This window comes from Mytilus californianus, unplaced genomic scaffold (genome assembly GCF_021869535.1).
Source record: "Mytilus californianus isolate M0D057914Y unplaced genomic scaffold, xbMytCali1.0.p SCAF_3, whole genome shotgun sequence".
Lineage (NCBI taxonomy): Eukaryota > Metazoa > Mollusca > Bivalvia > Mytilida > Mytilidae > Mytilus > Mytilus californianus.
The window spans coordinates 5,503,842-5,530,629 of NW_026262679.1; the positions used below are offsets into that span (position 1 = coordinate 5,503,842).

Genomic DNA, 26,788 nt, shown 5'->3' on the forward strand with positions numbered 1-26,788 from the left:
CTTTGGTGTTTTTTTATGATTGATCATACCCATAAATAAAGTTGATTAAAGTTGATAAATGACTTTGAAAAAATGAAAAGACCTAGGTAACTTGTGTCAGATATAGGTAACTAATTTTTTGACCGTAGATAACTTTTTAGCTGCTATAATTAAAGACAATATTTGATCGGGTTTTTTATTCCTTATACATCACTGTGACACAAGTCTTTCAATGTTCATGCATTGTTTTTAATCGGAAATGTAGTAGATGAGATATCATTATCCCCCAGTGGTTTCACTCAATTTCATGAAGAAATAAATCATGCATGCCATACTAATGCTGTTTTATCATTGGTCAGCATTATATTCGCAAATATTTTGCTGTTTTAGTGTGAGCTACTTCTAAAATATAGCAAATAAATATTTGCTAAAAAAATTCAGAACTTTGAAAACTTGTCTATTGACACGAGAAATTGCTGTGCAAAATCACACTGGTATATTGGTGCAACTCCTCTGGAAATATAAAACTATCGGACCTTCGGAGTGTCAGGTCATTGGACCTTAAGAATATCAAACCCTCGAAATATCTGGCCTCCAGACGATAGGGCAGTCTTCCTTTTGCTTTATATCTAAGCCATATTTTGGAATTATTTATCGGATGACAAATAAAAAAGCAAAGATTTGTAAAATTTTCAAACTTTTTATAGCTATTGCTACCTTCAACTTTGACCTATTGACCTCATGTGTAATACAATTTTCTAAATCCATGCATAAAGCATACTTGATTTGGCAAATAAGCGGCAAATCTATACCTGTATCAGCTGACAGTCATGTAAATATTGGAATTGAATTAAACAGCAAAATAACATCGGTGTCAAGAACAAATAGTGTATGTAGGAAAGGAAAAAATTTGTATTTTAGTATTTCAAACATTAGAAATGAACACACTATTCCTCTTGTGTTAATTAGGCTTTACAAATCCGTTGTTATTCCTACTGTTCTTTATGGCTGTGAACTATGGTGCGAATTGAAGTCTCAAGATCTGAATTAACTAAATAGATTTCAAAATTTTGTAGTAAAACAGACACAGGGGTTTAATACATATACTACATCAGACATTTGCGAAAGTATAGTTGGCCTACGTTATATTGTGTCAGAAATAGAGAAACGTAATCTGTATTTTTTTTTTAGAAAACTGTTTTCATAAGAACACTATCATTTACCAAAACAAATGTTCTTACAGAGACTGTATACATGTTGGTCAAGCAAGAGGATTCATCTTTTTTGGATTTATTCCCGACCTTTTAAACATTCTTATAAAGTACGACCTTGTTGAATTCTTAAACAATTTCATATCTGATGGTCTATTTCCTAGTAAATTGCACTGGAAGCGAATTGTATCTAATGCTGTTAACTCTTCACATGATAAAGATAAAATGCTTCGCAGAGTGCAGCCTGATATGACCGCAGAGGTCGAACCTTGAACAGTTGGGGCAAGTTTGGACACAATATGCAAGCTTGATACTGTCTGAATTTGGATTGTGATCAAATTTTTGACATAATATAGGTTTCTGACACAAAATAAATGTGGTCAAAGAGCTTAAAAATTTGAAATGGGACATTCATTTTACCTAGAATGGTCTGATATCTAAAATCTAACAGCATGGTTAGATTCAGCATATAAAAAAACACCAAAAATTTAATTTTAGTTGAAATCAATCAAAAGTTTAATTTTGGACCCTTCAAACCTTAATATGGACTAATTTGAAAACAGGGCCCAAAATAAAAAATCTAAATGCACAATAAGATTCAGCATATCATACAGCCGCAATAATTCAGTTTTTGATGAAATCAAACAAAGTTTAATTTTGGACCCTTTTGACCTCAATGTAGACCAATTTAAAAATGGGGCCCAATATCCAAAAAAGTAATACAAGGTAAGAACCCCCAAAAATTAAAGACTTTAAATTAATCCCATTGAAATTGGTTAAAAGATTTGTATTTATTTTCAATTGAAGATTTCTTGCTATTGCACAATACTGTGCAATTGAAGATTTCTTGCTATTGCGCAATACTGTGCAATTGAAGATTTCTTGCTATTGCGCAATACTGTGTAATTGAAGATTTCTTGCTATTGCGCAATACTGTGCTATTGTGCAATACTGTGCTATTGCGCAATACTGTGCTATTGCGCAATACTGTGCTATTGCGCAATACTGTGTTGTTGTGCAATACTGTGCAATTAAAGAATTCTTGCTATTGCCCAATACTGTGCAATTGAAGATTTCTTGCTATTGCCCAATATTGTGCTATTGTACAATATTGTGAAATTGCGCAATACTGTGCAATTGAAGATTTCTTGCTATTGCGCAATACTGTGCAATTGAAGATTACAAAAGCTTTGAAGAAAAAAAATATGAACCCCAAAAAATTGGAAAAAAAAATCCCCCCCCCCCCGCAACTTTTTGGGGCAGTTTAGGTGAGATATTCAAATGAGTTTCAATTACCAACCTTACACTGCCTTTTAAATTATGTTTTGTACTTAAGTAAATGTCCATTAACCTGGAAACCCTTTCCCCCCTTTTTTGCACCTTATTCCTTAACGGTTTGAGCCATAACTCTCAAAGACAATTCTTACCATCCCTTTGTGGTATTCCAATATCCAAAATCTAAATACATGGTTAGATTCAGCATATCAAAGAACCCCAAGAATTCCATTTTTGATGAAATCAAATAAAGTTCAATTTTGGACCCTTTAAACCTCAATGTGGACCAATTTGATAACCGGGCCCAAATATCAAAAATCTAAATACATGGTTAGATTCAGCATATTGAAGAACCCCATATATTCAATTTTTGTTGAAATCAAACAAAGTTTAATTTTGGACCCCGATTTGGACCAACTGGGCCCATAATAAAATCAAAGCACCAAAGGCGCTATAGGCAGTTAATTAAAAAAATCAAAGGTAAACTTGGCAGAAGTTAAGATGAATATTATGGAAGAATGGATGAAAATATTTTTCTCTAATTCTTCAATTTATCCCTTTCTGCACCCATTGTATAAAAAAAATTTAATCAACGTGTGGTTCGTTTGATCTCAGTTCTTCATTGGTTAAAATCCGATTATGACGTCGAATTTACTTGCTTTCCTCTGAATTTCCTATTGTGACGGCATGAAAAAAGGCGACCATGCCTGATGACGTCACATAGAAAGAACACATCTTTTTACAGATCATTCGAAAAGACGGAATAAGTTTGCCTGCATATTGTTTGAAAATCATTAGAGAAACAGATTCCACCACCAAATCTCGTGCAATACGATATTTATCCACTCTCGACAGTTAAATTTTAAATATTTAAAACGCTCGGCGAGCCTCGCGTTTTAAATTTGAAAATTTAACTGTCTCGAGTGGATAAATATCGTATCACACTCGATGCAGTGGTAGAATCTATATATCTCAGCTATTTCTCAAGTATCAAATAATGTTTGTACCGTAATGTTTCTGCTATCCAATCCTACCACTTTCAAAAGTTATTTCCAATTTATTTTTTAAAGATTTAATGTCTGAGATATGCACATACACTGTCCCATGTTAGGGGAGAGTTTTGTGCCAGCTAACATGTTTAACCCGCCACATTCTGTATGTACCTGTCCATAGTGAGGACCCAGTAATTTGGTGATTGTTGATTGTTGCTGTATATCATATTTATTTTTCATAATTGTTTTGTACATAAATCAGGCTGCTTTAGTTTTATTGTTTTACATTTGTCATTTCGTGGTCGTTTATATCTTACTATGCAGTATAGGTTTTGCTAATTGTTGCAGACTGCATGGGGGAATATTCTTTTCAGAATAATAATTTCAATTATGGTGTCCAACAGTGGTGTATGGTTTAATTCCACTATGTACTAGAGTTTGAATATGCCATATTAGCGCTTTTAGTTGGATCAGCTGGTGCCACTATGCACAATTATCAAATCATACCTGAAACTATCTGAAATGGTGCAATTTTCTTGTTTACTAGTATTACAAGAAATGCTGATGTTGTTATAATGGCCTAGCAATGATGCAACATATATTTTTGAAGGCTGTACGGTTGCCTGTAATTGCTTACATCCACTTCATTTGAATTTTGGTGGATAGTTGTCTCATTTGCAATCATACCACATCTCCTTATCAGTTTTATAATAATTACACATGTCTAATCTATAATAAGCTATTAACACAACGATATATTTTGCCTATTTGTTATTTTGATAATGCAAATGTTACACTTAAAATAGTAATACTTTAACATGTAAGTGATATTCAAAGTCAATGAACCATGACTGAAGGTACAGGGCTAAACAATCTCTATGGAAATGAAAGGTGCCAATGCTTGTACAACTGCAAACCAAATACCATTGACTTTTCATAAGTCGTTCCCTTTAAACAAACCTTAACACAAATTCAATTTCTAAGTCAATGAACCATAATGAGGGGGTGGGGTTATATAATATCCATGGAAATGAAACTTTTGAATACCAATACGTTCGCATACCAAATAGCTTTGACTTAAGATTACTGTAAATTTTAAACTGACATAATCATAATAATCACAAACTCATTCATGTAAACTAAGTACAAGTTTCAAAGTCAATAGATCATGCATATGACTGAGGGGTGAGGACCAAATATCCTCTATGGAAATGAGACGTACTAATGCTTCTACACCTACATGCCAATTATCATTGACCTACCACTATTGGTTTCCCTAATACTAACCTAATCAAAAACTAATAAATGAAATTTCAAAGTAACATAAGTTTCCAAGTAAAAAGAGCATGATTGAGGGGGCGGGGCCAAATAATCTCAATGGAAATTAGAAATGAAAAAGTTTATACAACTGCACACCAAATATCATTGACCTACCACTAGTGGTTCCCCCTAAACTGACCTAATCACAAACATATACATGTAAACTATGCAAAGTTTCAAAGTCAATAGACCATGACTAAGGGGGTGGGGCCAAATATTCTCTATGGTAATGAGATGTGCCTATGCTAACACAACTACTTACCAAATGTCATTGACCTACCAGAAACCAGACCTTATCACAAAATCACAAACTAATACATTGTTGATTCCGCCAAAACAGCATGCCTATATATATATATATATGTCTCACTTTTTGACTCTGTCAAGGCAAGACAAAAATTGCAACAAATTTAATACAAATATTTTGTCTATCTTTTTTTTAATATTCTTCATTTCTTAGATATATCAATGCTGCGTTTACACATAATTCGAATTCGATTCACATTATTAACTGATTTGAATTAGTTTAATACGCATTCGAAACGTTTAATGTCCAAAAGTAAATTCTACTTGGAATTGCAATACACGTCAAAATCGCTTTACTGTGAATGCAGGGGTTAAAATTAACATTTGGTACTGGACAGTCCAGGACCTTTGACACTCCAAACTGAAAGGTCCACAACCTAAATTCCAGGTCCTGCTTTTACTTGAAATAGTTCATAACTTAGTAAGACACTTTAATGTGCTTTTGGTGTTAAGTTAGCTTGTTTCATTGTCAGTGTCACTGTCGTTTAACATGTTTAATAATAAATGTAATTGTCTTGTATATTAATTTATGAATTCAAATAATCTTTTTTTTTGTATTAGGAAGGCTGAGGGAGGCTGAGGGTATCACTGTGGGTGGGTGTGTTGTCTCAACAACTGATTATTTATTACTAATTATACCATTATATTAAACAGTTCAAATTCAAAACTGTTTAAGTGTATCATATCTAGTTGCACTATATATTATATTAGCTAGTTCCTCTGTGAAAATAAAGTAAGAAACTTCCAGATTTTATAGGCCCTTCAAAATTGAGAAGAAATTACCTCATGGAATTGTAGTAATATGTTTAAACAATAAAAACATCTACATGTAATATCAATATTTATTAATGATAAGGAAAATACTGTCACATTTTATTGGTTTTTGACATGAAAATTTGTGAACTAAAAGTAATTTTGAGTTTCTGTATAAAATATTTCCTGCTTTTTCTTTCTTTTCAATATATCTTTGGTTTTCAATTCTAGAGTTTATATTTCATCATGATAGATGTATTTTGTCTCATGCCTGGAATTATTATATTTTTATTGTATTTGATCGGCAAACCCGGAATTACCCTTATCCGCCCCCGGAATTAGGTCCGGTATTATAATTGTCTTCATTTCCGGTTTATGGCATCCATTGTTTTTCAATGTTGTTTTTGTCAGTCAGATACGATTTACTCGGATTTACACATAACATGTTGGCGATTTTCGGTATACAGCTAGCGGTTGAACAAAATGATTATTATCAGAAATCACCAAATTTAAAACGTCCTTGATTTACGTTTTGTCGACGAAGTTAAAATTACCGCCAACTGAGACTTCAACTCCGTGTCATATAATTTTTAGTCACAGCCGTTATACAATATTCCTGCGCTTTGTGCCATTTGGCAACTGTAAACGACTTGTAATTAGAGATTTTCGGCGATGAAATAATTCATGCAATTGTTCTTTGACATCTTGGCCAAAAGCACAGGGGAAAATAAACTACATAAGGATTTCTATTGAGCACTACTTCCTATGTGCAACTTCAAAACTTTTGGGTGGTTCGACGATCATTTAAGGTTTTTCTGGTCATTTTGTTTGTATTCCAGAATTAAAAGTATGAAAAAAGTGTTCAATTAGTTATAAATAACATAATAGCCAGCCAGATAATAACAATGGCACATATTTCAGCATTTATTGGGTAGAACACAAATCTAGGGTGCTCGCATAAAGCAGCTTAACTGCTTAAAAACTAAGTACATGTTTAGATTCAGCATATCAAAGAACCCCAAGAATTCAATTTTTGTTTAAATCAAACTAAGTTTAATTTTGGACCCTTTGAACCTTAATGTAGACCAATTTGAAAACGGGACCAAAAATTAAGAATCTAAATACACGGTTAGATTTGGCATATCAAAGAACCCCAATAGGCAATAGTTCAATTTTTGATGAAATCAAACAAAGTTTAATTTTGGACCCTTTTGGCCCCTAATTCCTAAACTGTTGGGAAAAAAACTCCCAAAATCAATCCCAACTTTCCTTTTGTGGTCATAAACCTTGTGTTTAAATTTCATAGATTTCTATTTACTTATACTAAAGTTATTGTGCAAAAACCAAGAAAAATGCTTATTTGGGCCCTTTTTTAGCCCCTAATTCCTAAACTGTTGGGACCAAAACTCCCAAAATCAATTCCAACCTTCCTTTTGTGGTCATAAACCTTGTGTTAAAATTTCATAGATTTCTATTTACTTATACTAGAGTTTTTGTGCGAAAACCAAGAAAAATGCTTATTGGGCCCTTTTTTGGCCCCTAATTCTTAAACTGTTGGGACCAAAACTCCCAAAATCAATCCCAACCTTCCTTTTGTGGTCATAAACCTTGTGTTTAAATTTCATAGATTTCTATTAACTAATACTAAAGTTATAGTGCGAAAACCAAATGTCTTCGGACGACGACGATGCCAACGTCATACCAATATACGACCGCAAAAATTTTTGCGGTCGTATAACAACTGGATAGCAAGAATTAAATCTTGTAAAAGACTTTAATCGCTTTAAAGATATTTACAACAATATATCAAAAGTAAAAATTTTGACATTTCTAAAAACATTAGCAGAACTTAGGACCGCAATATTATAGCTAAACTTATTTCAACTGTGGCGTAAAATGAAGTTTTTGACTGTCAACTATGTCTTAGACAATTTTCAGATGTCTCTTCTAACTTTACAGCCACAGCAGACAACCGTAATATATGGTGGGATATGTTAATAGAAAATTTTCCGTTACAGTTGTGTGTGGAATTAAGTGAATACGATGATGAAACGCTGTTTCGCATAATGCTAAGTAAAGAACCTCAAACAATTTAAAGCAGATGTGACATAACTTCATTTCAGCATCTCTGCTACATACACATCGTGAAGTCTTTGGCGTAATACAATAGACTGCTGAACATGTAACATCGCCAGCAAGAGCTATGCCCTTAGTTGGTTTGCCAAACTTTGTTGTGTTTCTTTTTATTCACATGCATGTATACGTGTATAACACTATGCAAAGCATAATGTCACTATATTATTATTTCATTAACATATTTATGTATATATTTCTTATTGAATTCCATTCAGTGGTTTACGAGGAGTTGCTGGTGGGATATTGGTACCCCCCATCAAAATGAATGGAAAAGTCCATGTTTTGGTATTGGAAACCCCAAATGTTCAAATCAAAATCTAAAAATAAAATGCACTATGGCATCATGTAATAAAGATCCTCTGAAAGTTTCATCAAATTCCATTCAGTGGTTTAGGAGGAGTTGCGGATGGCATCATGGTACCCTCTATCACAATGAATATCCTCCATGTTTAGGTATGGGAAACCCCACATATTCATCAGATCAAAATCTAAAATAGAAGGTGCACTATATGACATCATGTAATAAAGATCCTCTGAAAGCTTCATCAAATGCCATTCAGTGGTTTAGGAGGAGTTGCAGATGGCATCATGGTACCCCCTACCACAATGAAAGTCAAAGTCCATGTTTTGCTATGGGAAATCCCAAAAATTGGTCTAATCAAATTCTAAAATAGGAGGTGCATGATGCTATCATGGGATGAAGATTCTCTGAAAGTTTCATCAAATTTCATTCTGTAGTTTAGAAGGAGTAGTGGATACAAAGGTCGGACAAACGGACAGAAAAACACAATGAATACTATATAATTAAACCACTGGCACCAAAATCCATCCAAGTAGGGTTTTTAGTATGTTGATATCATTATTGCAGTAATAAAAGAATATAAATAAACATGTACATTGTATATACTTACAAAACAGTAACACCAAATATTCTCAAAAAGGTCACAAATAATTCTTGATACATAGCCTGTGTCAGGTTATCTGAATTCTGCCTATGTGTACGCTCCACCATAAATAGAAGCTGACCACAAAATTGCTGTAATCTTGGATATATGCTTCATAAAAACAAAAAAAAAAAGAATGTGCTAATACAATGTACAGTTTTGTACCTGCAAATTCAGACTGTCAGACAGCAATACCTGGACACAGTAAATGTATATTTTTGTACATATAACAATGTATAATAAAGAATGGAAATAGGGAATAGTGTATGTCAAATTAAGAGCCAGGAACTCCACCAAAAACAGGAAATAAACATCACAAGGCCACCTACAAAATGTATATGTACAATTGTATTTACATATAACATGTGTAAAGATTCTATAAATAAATTGCTTCACGAGCGCAGCTGGATACGACCGCAGAGGTCCAACCCTGAACAGTTGGGCCAAAAATGGACACAATATTCGCGCTTGATACAGGTCTGAATTTGGATTGAAATTGAATGTTTGACACATAATAGGTTTCTGACACAGAATAACTGAAGTCAAAGAACTTAGAATTGGTTATATGATTTGAATTTATATTATACTTTTGTGCAATACACTATGCTGTTGTGAATTGACCCCCCCCCCCCCCCCCCCCCCAAAAAAAATGTCCCTCCCTCACAATTTCTTTTTTACCCTCCCCCCCCCCCCCTTTTCCCCCCAAAAAATTCTTTCCCTCAAGATATGGTCATAATCTCAATTCAAATTTCCAATAGAGTTTGCAACCATAATTTACCCATTTATATACATCATAAAAGTCTTAAAATCACCTCAAGACAATACAACATTTCTTTATACATAATTTAAAGCAGTGTAAGGGAGGTAATCCAAACATAATATTGTACTTTTTTTTAATTGTCCATTAACCAGGAAACCCTTTTTTGCCCCTAATTCATAAACGGTTTGAACCATAACCCCCCAAAGCCTATCCTAACCATCCCTTTGTGGTATGAAAACTTGTGGTATAATTTCAGAGAGATCCATACACCGTTCCACAAGTTATTGTCTGGAAGCTGGAAAAATGCTTAATTGGGCCCCTTTTTGGCCCCTAATTCCTAAACTGTTAGGACTATAATCCCCAAATTCAATCCCAACCTTCCTTTTGTGGTTAAAAACCTTGTGTTTAAATTTCATAGATTTCTATTTACATTTACCAAAGTTATTGTCCGGAAACAAAATGTCTTCAGACGACTCTTACGACGACAACGTGATACCAATATAAAATAAAATAAAAATTTTGCGGTCGTATAAAAATGAGATCAAGGTCAAAGGCCAAGGTCACTTTTCACCTGTTAAGGTTACCCTTGTTATCACTAAAACTTTTAATCCGTAAATAATTTCTGTTGAATTGTAATGGGAAACTTTTTTGTCTCCTCAAGATGCAATTTTGTTCTATAAAGAAAAAAGCATCCATTATAGGAGTTATTGCCCCTGGCAATTTTCAAATTGTTATATCTTGTAAACCATACATAATAGAGACGCAAGGTTTTCTGATTTGTAATCCATGAGTAATTACCTTTCATGTGAGGTCAAGGTCATAGGTCAAATCAACTTTCTAGTTTTTTACCTTTGCTTTTTCTCTTAAAGTGTTATTAAGAGACAAGGAATGTAATAGAGGAAAATGTTTGGGAAATAAAGGGGAAGTTATAAAGTACAGTTTGATGAGTGTATTTCAACATTTGTAGGAGTTATTGCCCCTGAAAAGATAAAATTATTGATTAAATGTATATAACTTCATTATTATACACGATAAAGACATGGGGTCTCTTGCATAATGTTTATTTATAATTGACCTTGAAAAAATCAACTGGAAGTGCCCTTTGGTAAACAGGAAGTTGTCATTTTTAGCATTAATTTCATGTAAAAAGTACCCTTAACCATATATATTTAGAATCAGTGTGAAAAGGGCTCTCACTTGCCAGCAGGAGTGAATTCAAAGAAACCAGAAGTAGCTAATTATCTCCCTTATTTAAAGAAAAACTACATAACAACCATATATTTATAGAATCAGCATAAATTAAGCTTAAGGATGAAACATACAATGGTGCTTATGAACTGGAAGTACCTAATTATCTCCCTTATTATAATGAAAAGTACCTAGCAACTATATATTTTTAGAATCTGCACACAGATTTCTTCAACACTGCATAAGAATCGATCTATTTAAACCAGAAGTAGAGTTTATCTTTCTTATTTCTATAAAAAATACTTATTTTTAATAACTTTTTTATTAGAGTAATAAGAACCATATAATTTCCTATTTAGAGGGTGGAAAGACCTTCATGTAGTTAACAAAAGTTTGTACATACAGAGGGTAAAACACCTATATTTCATTGTATTTCACCGATATTTCATGTCATGGCGCAAACAAACATGTACATCATAAAAGCATTTTTTTGTTTAAAAGAATCATAAATGAAATACCCACTGGTTAAAAGTTACTGGCCTTCTTAAAATCAAATTTTGGAGGCTATTATTTTTCATCAAGTTCACTTTTCAGTTACTGTATGGTCTTAAAAGGGAAATTTATGTTGCTGTTAACATCAATGTTTGCGCCATGACAAAATATATTCTGAAATAAAAAATTATTTTTTTTATCATTGTTAACTGATACCAGTTTTGGGGTATAATACCCATTAATGAAGATCATCCTTAGCCTGTTGAAGACTTTTTTGGCTACAATGGAGATGATATAAATAACACTTGGAGCACTTTAAGTATAGCGGTCCATTAAAAAACGTGCCAAATAATATGCAATGTACATTGTAGTCTATATAGAGAATTTCGCTGAAAAAAGTTGAAATCGGAAATTAAGCAATAAAATGGAAAAATAACCCAAAAATCAGATTCTCCGTGCAAAATTGTGTTAAAAAAAATTATGTTTTTTAAAACAGTTTTTGAAATAAAATCTATTAATTAAATGATCATGATTTCAGTGCCCTGTAAAAAATTTATGAATCCATATTTGTTGTCAACACCTTTATTCGGAAGACCTTTGTACATTGTACATGACGTCATAATGAATATTCAGTAGCAACGTGCAGTTTAAATATAAAGAAATTTGATATAAACAAAATAAAATCCGTAAATCCCATGCCTTTAAAACTGAAAGATTTGTATCAAAAGTGACGGGTATGTATCGAGATGTTCCAACAAAAAATGCAATAAAAAAATATCTTTAAGAAACAGCATGAACAGTTCCTGGTTTGAAAATCACAAATTGACCTTCAATGGAAGAAATAATTTTTATAACTTATTTTGAGGTATATAAATGCAATCAGGATTTTGTTGTCCATGAACTTAGAATTTCTGCACCTACTATTGTTGATTGGTATAATTATGCTCGAGAAGTTTGTACTGAATATTTGCTAAAAAATGAAAAAGAAGTAATTGGAGGGAAAGGCATAATTGTGGAAATTGACGAGAGTAATTTATGGAAGCGAAAATTTCACAAAGGAAGAAAGGTTGATAGTGTTTGGGTATAATGGGGGCATAGAACAAGATTCCAAAAGGTGTTTTTTTGAACTGTCGATGACATGAAAGCTGAAACATTAGTAAAAATAATAAAAGAGCATATTTAACCAGGCACGACAATTATTAGCGACTGCTGAAAAGCTTATGATAGACTAGAGGAGGAAGGTTACAAACATTTGAACGTTAATCACTCCGTTAATTTTGTGGACCCTGAAACTGGTGCAAATACAAAAACCAGTGAATCTACCTGGAGGCCATTAAAAAGATCTCTTCCAACTTGTGGCACTGTGAAAAGTTTATACGACAGTTACTTTGCACAATATTGTGTCAGAAAACTGTACATGAATGACAGTGAAGAGAAATTTTAAAAATTCATATGATATCATTAATCAAACAAGTGTATGATGTGGACAAAAATAAGAAAAACAATATGTCAGATCAAATGAAAGACAAGAGAGCTGTCAAGGTGACAGCAAACAGGGTTTCCTTTCTATTAACCTCCCAAATGAATTTCTAAATCAAATGTTAATGTATTATTGAGGTCGATGGTCATGGTCAACATCCTTGGTACTTGACATATCACTTTGAGGTAACCTACCTACACACCAAATATCTGAGGCAAAGGTCATAAGACAATAAAGCTACAAAAAATGACCTATTTATTGACTTCGAGATCAAGGGTCAAGGTCAACATCCTTTGGTACCCGACACATCTACTTAAAGTAATCTACCTATCAGTGGCGTAGCTAGGCCATTTTTAAGTGTACGCCCGAACCCCGACCTCCTGGTTGGGGACGAAACCCCCCGGATGTTCACGCGTTATTGAGAAAGAGATACCAATATCTGTCATTAAAAACTCATCAATAGCAACATACTTGGTCGGTTAAGAACAAAACTTTACGACAAAGGAGATGATTTCAGCCTCCAATTGTAAACTTTTCTTTTCTATGTAGCAACATTCCAGCAGCACCTGCATATGGAGTATATACATGCCAGTTGATAAGATATTCCAGAGCTTGCATTTCCTATCATCATTTCAAGTGGTGAAGTTGAAATCATCACTTCGTAAATTTTACGAACGCAATCACGAGTTAGTTGACCGTTATGGAATATCCGTTATACAGATGATATCGGATATGTTCCTTATGTCGTAACTACAATCCCGTTCCCTTTTCACGAATGTGACCTACCGAATTACACTATTTACCGGCTTTGTAATAACATGAAAACGACGGGTGCCACTTTTGGAGCAGGACCTGCTTGCCCTTCCGGAGCACCTGAAATCAACCCCAGTTTTTGGTGGGGTTCGTGTTGTTGTTGTACCCCTATTTGTGACATTTTGTTCACGCATCGTTGTCAATATAATGGAATTTGATGCGACTGTCGTACAAGTGAGAGGTTTGGCGCTATAAAACCAGGTTCAATCCACCATTTTCTACATAAGAAAATGCCTGTACCAAGTCAGGAATATGACAGTTGTTGTCTATTCGTTTGATGTGTTTGTGCTTTTGATTTTGCCAGTTGATTAGGGACTTTCCGTTTTGAATTTTCCTCGGAGTTCAGTATTTTTGTGATTTAACTTTTTCCTTGATAGATAGTGGATGCTTACAAGGAAGCTACTGAACTAATGCTGCGTTCACACGTAATTCGAATTCGATTCGCATTAACTAATTCGAATTAGTTTAATTCGCATTTGGACGTTAATTCTAATTCGAATTGCAATACGCGTCAAATTTGCTTTACTGTCCGAACGACGTTAACGGATTTCTAACGCGAATTGGCTAATGCGAATTAGCCAATTCGAATCAATTCGAATTAAAAAGTAAGAGTGTGTGAACGCGAATAGCGAATTCGATTCGCATTCGATTCGAATTCAATTCGAATTAAATGTACGTGTGAACTAGGCACAAGAGTTCCAAGTGGTGAAGTTGAAATCATCCCTTCGAAAATTTTACGTTCGACATAACGAGTAGGTTAATGACGACGGATATGTTCCAATTGTTGATATTACCACAATCCCGTCCTCTTTTCCTCTAATGTGATCTACCGAATTAGACTAATCACTGGGTTTGCACACGTGGAGTAGAATTTGCTTACCCTTCCGAAGCACCTGAGATCACCCCCAGGATTTGGTGGGGTCCGTGTTGTTAAGTCTTGTTTCTATGTTGTGTTTTGTATACTGTTGTTTGTCTTTTCATAGTTTTTCGTTTTTTGACATGGTATTGTCAGTTTGTTTTCAACTGATGACTTTGAATATCCCTTTCGCGTCTCTTTTAGAGTCTAAAGTGTTTTTTACAGTTAAATGTACTGATTTGGAATATAATGGTAATGTATTTAAGAGAAAAAATGCCCAAAACAGTTGCTTAAAAATATGTTTAGAAGCAATCTAAAATTTATATCTGTATTTACTCGTATGCTCGTATCTTATGAGTATAACGAAATCAGAACTATATATTTTAATTAGATTGGTTTAAAAGGAGATGTGGGGTAAACAATCAATCGACAAAAAATCAAAACTTTATATAGAGATAGTCAAAAAGCAAGTCTCCATTTCAATGTTGTCGTTCTATTAATTTTTTTGACCTTATAGATCTAGTTTACTCACCTTTTTACACTCAAATGTTGTTAATGGACATATCTTCTAATTAATTTTCATAGATGGGCAGGTGTAACGTAAAAATAAATATTGAACTGTAACATAAAAATGCAAGCCACATCGTATCTGACCAGATAATGAATTGCTTTAAACAATAGTAAACTGAGTAGAATTCACAGTAGATTGAGACTTTGACAGAAAATGAAAAAAATATATAATATAAAATATGAAAACAACAATTATTAATTTCATGAGTTTGAAGCGCTTTTCTGGATTTACCTTCACCAGGAACGCTCAAAGCCGAATATTTTAAAGCCGAGGATGTATAAGAACCGAAACAGTTACAGAGCTACATGTATATGACCTAAAAGTACCTAATAAATCATATGATACCATTTGATTAAAAAGTATATTTCGTCACTTTGTCGTTTATCTCCAATTACAAGTCATTGAAGAAAAAATACAAGGCTCGTTGCTTTTTTAATCAGTTCTTATAATTTATTTGGGTTCACATATTTTTTTCTTCAAAATTTATGTGTACGCCCGGGCGTTTTGACGTAAACGTAGCTACGCGCATGCCTATCCACCAAATATCAGATGCCTAGGTCTTAAGTCAAAAGGGTTAATAAAATGACCTTGAGGTACAGGTTCAAGGTCAACATCTTTAGACCCAAACACATCGTCTTGAACTAACCTACCTACACACCAAATCTCAGGGGCCTAGGTCTTAAGACAAAAAAGTTACAAAAATGACCTATTTATTGACCATTACATCAAAGGTCAAGGTCAAAATTCTTGGTACCTGACACATCGTCTTGAAATAACCTACCTACACACCAAATGTCAGAGGCCTAGGTCTTAGGACTAAAAAGTTAATAAAAAAACCTATCTATTGACCTTGAGGTCAAGGGTCAAGGTCAACATCCATGGTACCCGACACATTGTCTTGAAGTAACCTACCTACATACCAAATATCAGAGGCCTCGGTCTTAAGACAAAAACGTTACTAAACTGACCCATTCATTGACCTTGAGGTCAAGGTCAACATTCTTTGTACGTGAAACATCGTCTTAATGTAACCTACCTACATATCAAAGATGGGAGGCCTAGGTCTTAAGACCTTTGTGGTGAAGGGTCAAGGTAAACATCCTTGGTTCGCGACAGGTTGTCTTGAGGTAACCTACCTACACAACAAAGATCTAAGGACAAAAAAGTTACACGCCGGACACGAAGATGAAGGAACAAGGTCAATGTCAACATGCTTGCTACGCGACACATCGTCTTAAGGTGACCTACATATTAAAGATCTAAGACCTAGGTCTTAAGACAAAAAAGTTACAACCCGGACACGATTTGGCAGCCACCCGCCTTCCCTGCCCGACCACCAATCCGAAATAAAACTTGGTTGAAAAAGAGCCAAAGGAAATCAGTAAAAACCAAAATTAACCGTATTATAAGACATTACCAACCTATGATTTTCAATGTTGAAGGTAAGTCTTTTACACATTGACATTGTTTACTTGTATTCATTATTTACTTAGCCGCATTATGTTGCTTAGCAACATAATGTCATCTTCAGTAAAGCACCGATGTTGAAACTTCCGGGACTGCTATACTTAAAACTACCCTAACACTTACTTTTGGCAGATATTTCTCATGTCCTTAATTTTGTCTTTTTCCAATTGTATGAAATTTAGATTGTATTCAAACAGCCACTTGGCAAAACATGATTCCTGAAATGGTTTTTTGAACTCTTCAGTTAACTGCAATGCTTTAGAAATTGTTAAATCACTAAGAACACTGCAGTCTACATCAAATGCCTCGTTAAGTGCAAATGCATAGCAGTCGTACTTTGATCTGTGCTTTTGGTCCTGGACCTGGTTGTTGGCCTTTAACATGTAATCTCTAATTTTTACATGGTTTTTCAAGAAAGAGTCAACATATCCCGTATTGAAAACATCGACGGGAGATGGGCTTAGCATGTCTTTAATTTGCAGATTATTGAAAATAGTTTCTTCTGTCCAGTCTCTTGTCTCCTTTGGAATATGGTTGATGGGTCTCGCGTTTGATGAAGTCTGAGACTGAATCTCAGAACTCTCACTCGACGTCCTGTTCACTGTAAACAAACGTGGAGGAGAATTGTTGTCCGATGATTCTCCTGTAAGTCTTTCCTCTGAGTCAGAATGCCTCCGTTTCCCAAGGTAACTCTTGTTTATTGGATCAGTTGTGCTCGTGGGGTCCTGTTTGGACGCCATATTGTTTTTCTGTATCTTACCTCCACTGTCTGGAGAACTGTACATAAAAGAGACATTTACACACATTTTACATGCCTATGGCCCATAAGGTATCGCCCCCTGGTGTCAGCTGCCTTTAGGAAACCATAATGCTTTCCTATTTGCTGCTGACACAGGATGAGTCATGGACATGTTTAATTTCTACTTTCTTTTTGGCTAATTATTATATATTTAATTGATCCAACTTTTTGTGTACTATACATATGTGGATATCTATTTTTCTTTTTTTCTTTTTGGGCTGCTTGTTTGTTATCTATATCAACCACACTTGCAATAAAATGCATTAGTATTAAAAAAAACAACATACTATAGATTCTTTATCTACGTATTCTTTAAGAACTTAAATAGTTCTCGTTTAACTTTTTTTATTTTTTATCTCATTGTTTGTATTGTATTATGAAAAAATTATTGATGTTGTAATGTTTATGCCCTTTGGGGCCCATAATTGGAAATAAAATATCTTATCTATCTTATCTTATAGTGTTGAATAAAGTCATATGACCACCCCCTAAATCATCAGCCTCTGATGCCAGCCTGGGACCCTCAGTACTGTAGTTTGATGAATACAACTTTCGTATCATAATTATATAGCCTTAAGAGGAGATCTCGAGTACCTCAAAACCATTTGTGGATTTCGGTGGTTGTCCATACAGAAGGAGCAACTTTTCCCGCCAAATGTTGAAGGAGAGAGATACGATGTGCAGCAGCTGAAACTGAACCAGAGTGAACATGCTCATAGAGCAGCGTTGTTAGCCACGAAAGTTAACATGTCAGAGGTCAAATTAACAAATAAAACTTCATCAAGTAACCACACACAAAGTGATGCATTTGCCATAGTAATGGTTAAAGGGCTATTGGGTTTGGTTTTTTTTTCGGGGGAAAAAGGGGGGATTGGCAAACCAGAAACCTGTGACCTAATGTTAAAACAGAAAATCCGGTCAGACTAGAACTGCCTAGTGCTTAAAAGTGCCTAAAAGTAATCTGGTTACCTGAGGCAGTTTTTAAACATGACCTTGTGATCTAAAGGCCGTTGGAAATATGTAATGTGGCAGTACTTGTTTCTTAACTAATAAAATGTTACTTCTTAGAAAAAAAAGATATTCGGGTTTACCCTTAATTTCCCAGTAAATCTTTGAATGATGCACTGTAAATGTGTGTAATTCTTGAAACCGGTTTGTAACTGGTATTTGTGATGATTGTTTATTGGTGTACAAATAATTATAGATTATCGTTGATCATCTCAACGAGATTGATTTTCTCGCTTGAGCCGGTACAGCGAAAGTGAGAAAAGCAATCGAGTTGAGATGATCAATGATAATCTGTTTATCGCTATTTTACCGATGACGACGTTGTCAATTGACAACGCCACGGGCCCCCTTAGTTTCTAGCTATAATTTTTCATATCACTCGACTCCGCTGAGAAAGGAAATTATCAGTCAGCAAGATCAAAGGAAAATTTCGTAAAATAGCGATAAAAGGATTTATTATACTTCATGTCAAAATGCCAGATTTTGATTGGTTAATATTAATAATAATAATAATGATAAATTCTTTACTTAAAGAGGGTAAACACAGTTAGTTACAATTACTAATTTCCCTGAGGCCCTCATGTACATTACAAGTAAAAAATAATAATAAGAGAAAAAAAAACAAAAAAAAAAACACACAACATATTTACACAATCGTATAGTCATGATAGTTCAATATACATGTACCATTAGAACATATAAAACAGTTACAGATTGCATGTAGTAAATAGATATTATATACAAATCAAAATCATACATTTTTAAAAAAAAAAAGTAATAGTTGCAATCATTTCAAGACTGAATATTGGGACTGCCTCAAGTATCATTTTATAATTTGTTTAAAAGAAAAAGTGTTTTGAACTTTACGCATTTCATATGGTAGTCCGTTCCATAAAACTGATCCAGAATAAGCATAATATTTTTTAAACAGTTCAGTTTTTGGCTTAGGAATTATTTAAATACATTGAGTAACACCCCTTAAAGCATAAGGATTATTAACTGATATAAGTTGAAACTTTTGAAGTAGGTACTGTGGTGCTTCTTTCCGCATACATTTATATAGCAGTAAATATTTGTGGTATTTGATTCTGTTTTCTACTGTCATCCATCCAAGGGAGAATACGAGGGAGATAATTTACTCTCTCCCATTGCAAACATACACTCTATTACCCTTCACAGAGATGCTTGATCAAGTGTGAGCTTTATTAAATACAGGTGGTTGTTATGTACAAGATATCATAGTTTTTTCTTTGAATTTCACATCTAATAAATAGACAGTAATAACAGAACATTCAGTATAATAAATTAAATAACACATATCTGAGAGGGTGATAGAGCAGATTGTTACCCCTCGAAAAGACATTGTCAACCTTGGCTTCGCCTCAGTTGACAATTTTTTCTCGGGGTAACAATCTGCTCTATCACCATCTCCGCTATGTTTTATTTATATAATGTGTGATTTACGTCAATGAGATAGAGACCCAGAAACTAGATAACCTACAGAGACATCTAGGGGGTAACGTTGTAATGTTTTTTCAATGCCAGGTTAAAAGTATTGAGTTTTGAAGTCCATGAAGAGAAAAAAAAAAAAACCATGACCACCAAATAATCTATGATAATTGATTAATTATTGAAATGTAATTTGCCCACAAATAAATCAGACTTTTTGTTAGCCAATTTTAGATGTTTTCAAAAAATTAACAAAAATCGATCAGTGCCAAAGTAGCCAATTTTAGATGTTTTCAACAAATTAACAAAAATTGATCAGTTCCAAAGTTTTCCGTTTGATAGCTATGGAACATCGGAACACCATATAGAACTTTGATTTTAGGTGGGTTAGACATAGGGATGCTAATTTGTTGATGATCGACATTTGCTAGCTATTATTTTTTTTTTTTTTATTTTGTCCCATGAATATGACACTTATGAGTATTTGGCATATAGATCCTTGAGCTGCTTTTATAGCAATTAAGCTTTGACACTTGTTAGCCATAAGTAATAGCCAGGTTTATCTAGAGTCGCCTGTAATTCTATTTAGAAAAATTAGCTTGATTTAAATACTTTGAAATATAATTCAAATTGTGCAATATCATTACCCCTAAGAACTGAATTAGTACTAATTCCATACCTGTCAACTGACCCGTATTCGGCAGGTTACACCCATGCCCCTTTCACAGGGGATTTTTTAAATACCCAACGGGTATTCAAATAACGTGGGATTTCAGGAAATGACCCGTTTTCACACGTATTTCTGACCGATATTAGAAGTCAAATATACTTTCAGTTTTATCAGCTTTTTTCCTTTGAAAAGGTAAACAATTGAAAAGTAAAAACTTAGGATTTGCTTATTTACCGTGCTGATGACAGCTATAAAAACATTACATTTGATTGAAAAGGAACAATTCGAGAATTGTCTCTTTAATTGTACCCCAGAAAGTTGAAGCCAGTCAAGCTTGACATACAATTCTTATAATGTCCTGATTAAAAGATTTGCCGTTTGCAAATATCAATGTAAAATCATTTTAAAACAATATGAAACTTTCAAAACATTTCTGTTGGAGAGAATAATTTTGTTATCACTTAAATGTAAAAGCTTTAGATCAAATCCATATGCACTAGACATTGCACTGAAAGGAAACACACTGACTTCTCTCTATTTATCTTCCTCCTGTGTATAGGATCACATTAGCAATAATTAATTTGAGTAAACCATAAAAAAAAAGATGTGACACTTTTTCTAGAGTACTGAAGAGGGCGCACTAAAAACTCCACAAAAAATTGTAACCTTTGAAATTGTCTCGCACTAAAACCCCCATCGGGATTTTCAAAAGTTGGCAGGTATGAATACTGGGGATGGCCAAACTTGTATTGTACTATTTTTCTACTCAATTGAAAAAGTTGCAAGAATCATGCAGAAAAAAAAGAAAGAGGCTAAATAGTTCATCAGTGCAGCATTAGAAATAAAAAGAGATGTGACACTTTTTGTAGAGGAAAAAGGTAGCCCTTTAAAATTTTGTAGTGCTCAAAAACACCCAATTCCAACAAAATTTGCATTAATCATCTCGAGGATGTCTTGTCAGTTTAAAAACCATGTTTAATAATGCTACTCTTTAGTGTAAAAAACATGGTCAGGCCAAAATTAAAATTAAGTTTGTTTCCCCTTACCCGACCGACCCACTAAAAATCCGCCGACTGAAATAATTTTTTCGAAAATCACGTTGTTGTTTTTCTTTTTTTTTTTTTCGTTTCGCTCAAAAGTTCGTTTTTTAATTTCGTTTCCTTGAGTGGTCCGTATTTTCAACATTCTGCGAAATCATTGTCGCCCGTGTGTTTGCAGCAAAGGGTAAACAACGTATGCAAGGATACTGAAATTGGAATGGAATAATGTTTTAAATAAATGCATCCGAGCAATCGTAACTACTCTGCCATTCTAGCTACGCCTCCAATAACAAAATACGTAGCGAGAATGGCCGAGTAGTTACGATTGCGCATCCGAGCTCACCCTTGAGCTTAAATGTTAGGCCCGGTGTTTCTGCCGTGTTTGTGGTAAATCCCTGAGTTCGCCTTCATCAGTGGTCGACTCAATAAGTTGTATATTGGCGTGCTATTTATGCTATTTTGTTTCATTTCGTATGTTATATTGGACCATACACCAGTTGTCTTTGGATAAAATAGTAGTTGATTTTTTTCGAGCTCAGTATCATATTGTGTTGTGAAAAGTCGAGATGACTATACCAGCTAATTCTTTGATAACAGTTCTTGTAAGTTTTTATGTCTTTTATAAGCTATAATGGGCTGATGATTAAATATGGTCACACATTCAGGGTTTTGTGAAATAAGATGCCAGTGTTTTATTATTATATTTTTAGTTTCTGTATAGATGGGTTGAATTTTGTTAACATTACTAGCGGTTGCTCCCTTTTCGCTGGGCGATGTGTTAGCAAGTTTTCCCTTTCTGTATTTTGTGTTTGATAAAAAAAAATCGTTGATTTCAGATATTTGATATCCTCGTTTGAGCTTCTTACTGTTTTTTTTAAGATCAGTTTTGCTGCTTGTGTTTCTGGGATACCTCAATACTTCACCCTTGATAAATCCTTTCAATGAAAACACTTTTTGGGTGTGAGCTGTGTCTGTGCAGATATTGATATGTTTCAGTTGGTTTGATATTGGTTTTAATGTCTTGTATCATACTACTCCTTCGTTAAAGAATCTTTCTCCTTTGTATAATTATGACAGTGTCTAAGAGTATTGTTTCATTACAGGAAAATACGTAGGCGAACTTCAACTATCATTATCATTTTGTGTCTCTGTGTTGAAAGCGTTGTAAAATGTGTTCAAGAATTAACAAACATTGTAAGGTCTGCTAACTCAGCGAATGCTGATCCGCACATAGGCACGCCCAAGGTTTCATGGTAAAGTTTATTGTTAAAAATAAATTCATAGTTTTCTAGAATAAGCCTTAATAGGCATAGCCATACTCGCTTGGATCACGGTTTGTGGCTTCTAGTATTTCCTTAAATGAAAAACAAGTGTACATATTTTTTGCATCGAATGTTACTAGGTAGCAGTCTCGTTGGGGTTTTATATTTTCAATTGAATTTATAAAAATATAAGAAAAATATAGAACCGTGTCTCAATTTATATGTGGTCTACTCTAAGTCACAAAGACTTATATATTTACAAACATTTTCTAGTCTGAAATTGTAAGGTCTTCTAGTCATGCATAATACGTTATACAGTATGTTGTTTTAGTATCAATAAAGTTCAATTTGTTGTTTTTCTCTGTTTTCCTGTGTGTTAGATATATTTCAGGGATTTTCTCTAAAAAAAAAAAAAAAAAAAGCCTACCTACCTACCCACTTCCAAAATGGTGGGTAGGGTAAGGGGAAACAAAGATATTTTTAATTGCGGCCTCATCATAACTTTTAGCATGTCTAGTTAGAATGAGTAAAATTTGTGTTTTTCTTGGCTATAGCAGATGTTTTGAAACAAAAAATGTGGCCGGCTACACATGTCGTCTATATGTATTTAAGATGGATTCACATGTAAATCAAGATTTATTATGTCACAGGAAACAGATAGAAAGAGAAGATTTGAATTCCTTCTTAAACAGACTGAGGTATTTTCCCATTTCATACAAACAGGAATTGAGACTGGAAAGAGCAAATTGCCTTCATGTCAGTTGAAGATATCAAAGGCCATTGTTTAAAATGAAAAAGATTCGAAAAAAGATGGAAAAGAAAGGTTTGAATATTTTTTATTCTCGTTAAATTTAATTTGTAAATGGATAATAATCAGGTTCGTCTTGCCATTTCTAAAAGATATACATTTTTGTAATATTAAAGATTTTGTAATTCAAATTTTAATTGTGTATAATAATTTAATATTTATCATGCATGCAACATTTTTTTATTCATGTATTTGACAATGATTACAACATTTTAAAACATTTTAGACATTAGTTCCTTAGTTGAAGCTTGGTTTATTTCCAGGATGAGGATTAGGAATTTTGTCCATTAAATTTTAGTGATGTACAAGAATTTAAATGACTTTTATCATATTTTGATAATCAACAAACATCAGTCTATGACATGATGTTTATAATAGAAATTAAGTAAATTATTTGTGCAACTGGTAAGTCTACCATTATAGCTTTGAAATACTAGATATACATGTATAATTTTAGAAACCGCCATTGCGAGGGGGAAAGAGAAGAAGACAAAGAACTGATTAATATAGAAGAATGTGATACGCCATTACGATTCGAAAAAACACCATCATGTAAGTCATCTACATAGTTGAATACAAATGTAAAATTCAAAATATCTTACTCTATCATATCTTACATTTATTAATTCTTAATTAACAGAACTACCAGATGTTTGATCAGAATTTATTTATGCAAAATCCCAAATAAAGGAAAAGATAAACTCAACCATTCCTATCTCCTTATCTTCTGTAACTACTACGTTAACCAACTAATTTTTCGCGAGTAGAAAAAAATAGCGTGAATTTAAATCTTCGCAAACATGTGAAACTTTGACCATCCCTTATATAAATATATCAAGAAAATGAAAAGATTATGAAAATAAATCTCAGCCATGTTGGCTAGAAAGAACTTGATGCAAAATACTGTATGGACGAATAATAATCTATGAAACCTTGTTCAAGTGATGACAGTTTGTTTAAATAGAATTTGATTTATGAATTGAGTACAAGTTCACAAACTTCATGTCCACTTTTCATTCATTTATTATTCACCCATCAATGAACAATTTATAATTTTATACCGTTGTTTGACTCTGTCCATTTGACTATGTCTGGTGATAACATAAGTTTTTTTTAAAGGATTTGAACAAAACTTGCATACGATAGTAGAGAGGCATTTATTTATGTTTTTCGGTCTGTGCATCCGTTCGTCCGTCTGTCCCGCTTCAGGTTAAAGTTTTTGGTCAAGGTTGCTTTTGATGAAGTTGAAGTCCAATCAACTTGAAACTTAGTACACATGTTCCCTATGATATGATCTTTCTAATTTTAATGCCAAATTAGAGGTTTGACCCCAATTTCACGGTCCACTGAACATAGAAAATGATAGTGCGAGTGGGGCATCCGTGTACTATAGACACATTCTTGTTTTGTTCTGTGAGGACAAGCTCCATATAATGTATGTATATAGGTAAAGCAATATCTGTTAATTCTGCAACAGACCTGATAAAACACGATATTTTCCAAAATCATAAAAAATGAAAATATCACGACCTAAAAAAAGTTAAGAAGGAAACCCTTGTCACTATATTTTTTTTAGGTTTTTTTTTGCCTTTGAGATTGAATTCTTAAGGTATGAAATATACAATGTGCCCTTAAAAGAACACTGTACATGGTAACAAAGCAAGTTTCTAAATCTCACACAAATAACATTAAATATTTTGATAGTTATTCCTTACATCTTATACTTATATTGAGTGGGAACTTATTTGTTAAAGTATTATTACATTATTTACTTTTATAGTTATACAGGGTGGAGAAATGAGAGATTACCAGCTTAGAGGCTTGAACTGGATGATATCCTTACATAAAAATGGTATAAACGGCATATTGGCAGATGAAATGGTATGAAATTATTTGTAATAGGAATGGTAGTTGGAGAAAGTGTATACTTTTATATTATTAGGGAATTGTTGGTTCCCAAATGCTTTAGCTCAAACTTAAATTAAAAGATAACAAGTCAATAAACTTTATGATATTCATAAATACTGCAAATAATATTGAAATAAAGGCTAAACTCTTTGGAACATTGACAACGTTTTATCATATAGTATTACTATACCTCCAAGTCAAATAAAAGTTAAGGTTTTTTTTCACTTAAGAATAAAATAATCAGTAGTAGCTTGGGTCGGTTGGATTTTGATTAAAGTCCAGAATCATCCAGCCAATATTACAACTTGAATTGTGAAATCTACAAACATATTTTGTACATCATATCATAACATTGTAGTCTGACTAACAAAAAAATTTAGTAATCTTTTTCGATAATACATTAACCCTTGTCTTTTTTCTGATAAAATAAACAATTTCAGGTGAAGTTTTGTTAAATTGCAATATTTCTGCAGCTGCAAAGCTACTATAGATAAATTACAAATGTCCAATTTAAAAGTGGATGTTTTACATAGTTCGTGTTATTAGTAGACAGTTTATTTTCTTTCAGGGACTAGGAAAGACACTGCAGACAATATCTTTACTTGGATACATGAAGCACTATATGAATATTCCTGAACCCCATCTGGTCATTTGTCCAAAGTCAACTATGGACACATGGATAGCTGAATTCAAAAGATGGTGTCCATCATTGAAAATCTTCTGTTTGAAGGGTTACAAAGAAGAAAGGGTATATGTATTTGAAATTATGTTTTTTTACCGCAGTTTAATATGATTGAGGTGGGCATTACATCAGGCAACAAAACAAGATATGGCCATTTGGCCAAAGTCCAGTAAAATCATAAACAGGGCATGGTGTCCTAGAGATGCATATTCTTGTTAAAAAAAAATTGTTATAATAAAAAAAAAATGTTATAAGGCATAGAGATATTGTGTCTTCATTGAAATTTTTTCCACAGCTTTATAGAGATAACTTATAAATCGAAAGTTAGCCATTTCCAGTAGTTTAATGGGCGAAGTTAGACTGATTAGACTGGGTTGTATATATTAATGAATTAAGTAAGCAGTTACAATAAGTGATATTTTGGTGAACATTTTGAATGTCCCCATTCAATGAATGTGCTGTCCAGTGTTGTTGAGGCCACCAGTTTTGCATGCGAAAGAACAACTGCAATAAATATTTGAGGGTTTGGATGGTCACTTGTTACTTGTAAGGCAACTTTTCTGCCCAGTGTCACTCCATCCCCCTTTTAAATAAATCGGTGATATTTTCAATAGTTTTG

General features: G+C 33.5%; 2 protein-coding genes across 3 annotated transcripts in view; one reads left to right on the forward strand and one right to left on the reverse strand.

Annotated features, from left to right (window-relative positions):
• Positions 1–17,309, reverse strand: part of LOC127733874 (uncharacterized) — a 37,728-nt gene extending 20,419 nt beyond the window's left edge. For both annotated transcript variants that reach the window (XR_007997227.1, XM_052243320.1), the window contains exons 1-2: positions 16,667–17,309; positions 8,884–9,027 (exon numbers count right to left, since the gene is read on the reverse strand). Coding sequence is in view for 1 of the 2 variants with exons in the window: in XM_052243320.1 (XP_052099280.1) it covers positions 8,884–9,027; positions 16,667–17,283 (761 nt within the window). In the remaining variant the exon portion in view is untranslated. The remainder of the gene's footprint in view (positions 1–8,883; positions 9,028–16,666) is intronic.
• A 5,984-nt stretch (positions 17,310–23,293) lies between these two features.
• Positions 23,294–26,788, forward strand: part of LOC127733351 (SWI/SNF-related matrix-associated actin-dependent regulator of chromatin subfamily A member 5-like) — a 42,436-nt gene continuing 38,941 nt past the window's right edge. The window contains exons 1-5 of the mRNA XM_052242720.1: positions 23,294–23,297; positions 23,570–23,594; positions 24,037–24,131; positions 25,360–25,460; positions 26,056–26,235. Of these exons, the coding sequence (XP_052098680.1) occupies positions 23,294–23,297; positions 23,570–23,594; positions 24,037–24,131; positions 25,360–25,460; positions 26,056–26,235 (405 nt within the window). The remainder of the gene's footprint in view (positions 23,298–23,569; positions 23,595–24,036; positions 24,132–25,359; positions 25,461–26,055; positions 26,236–26,788) is intronic.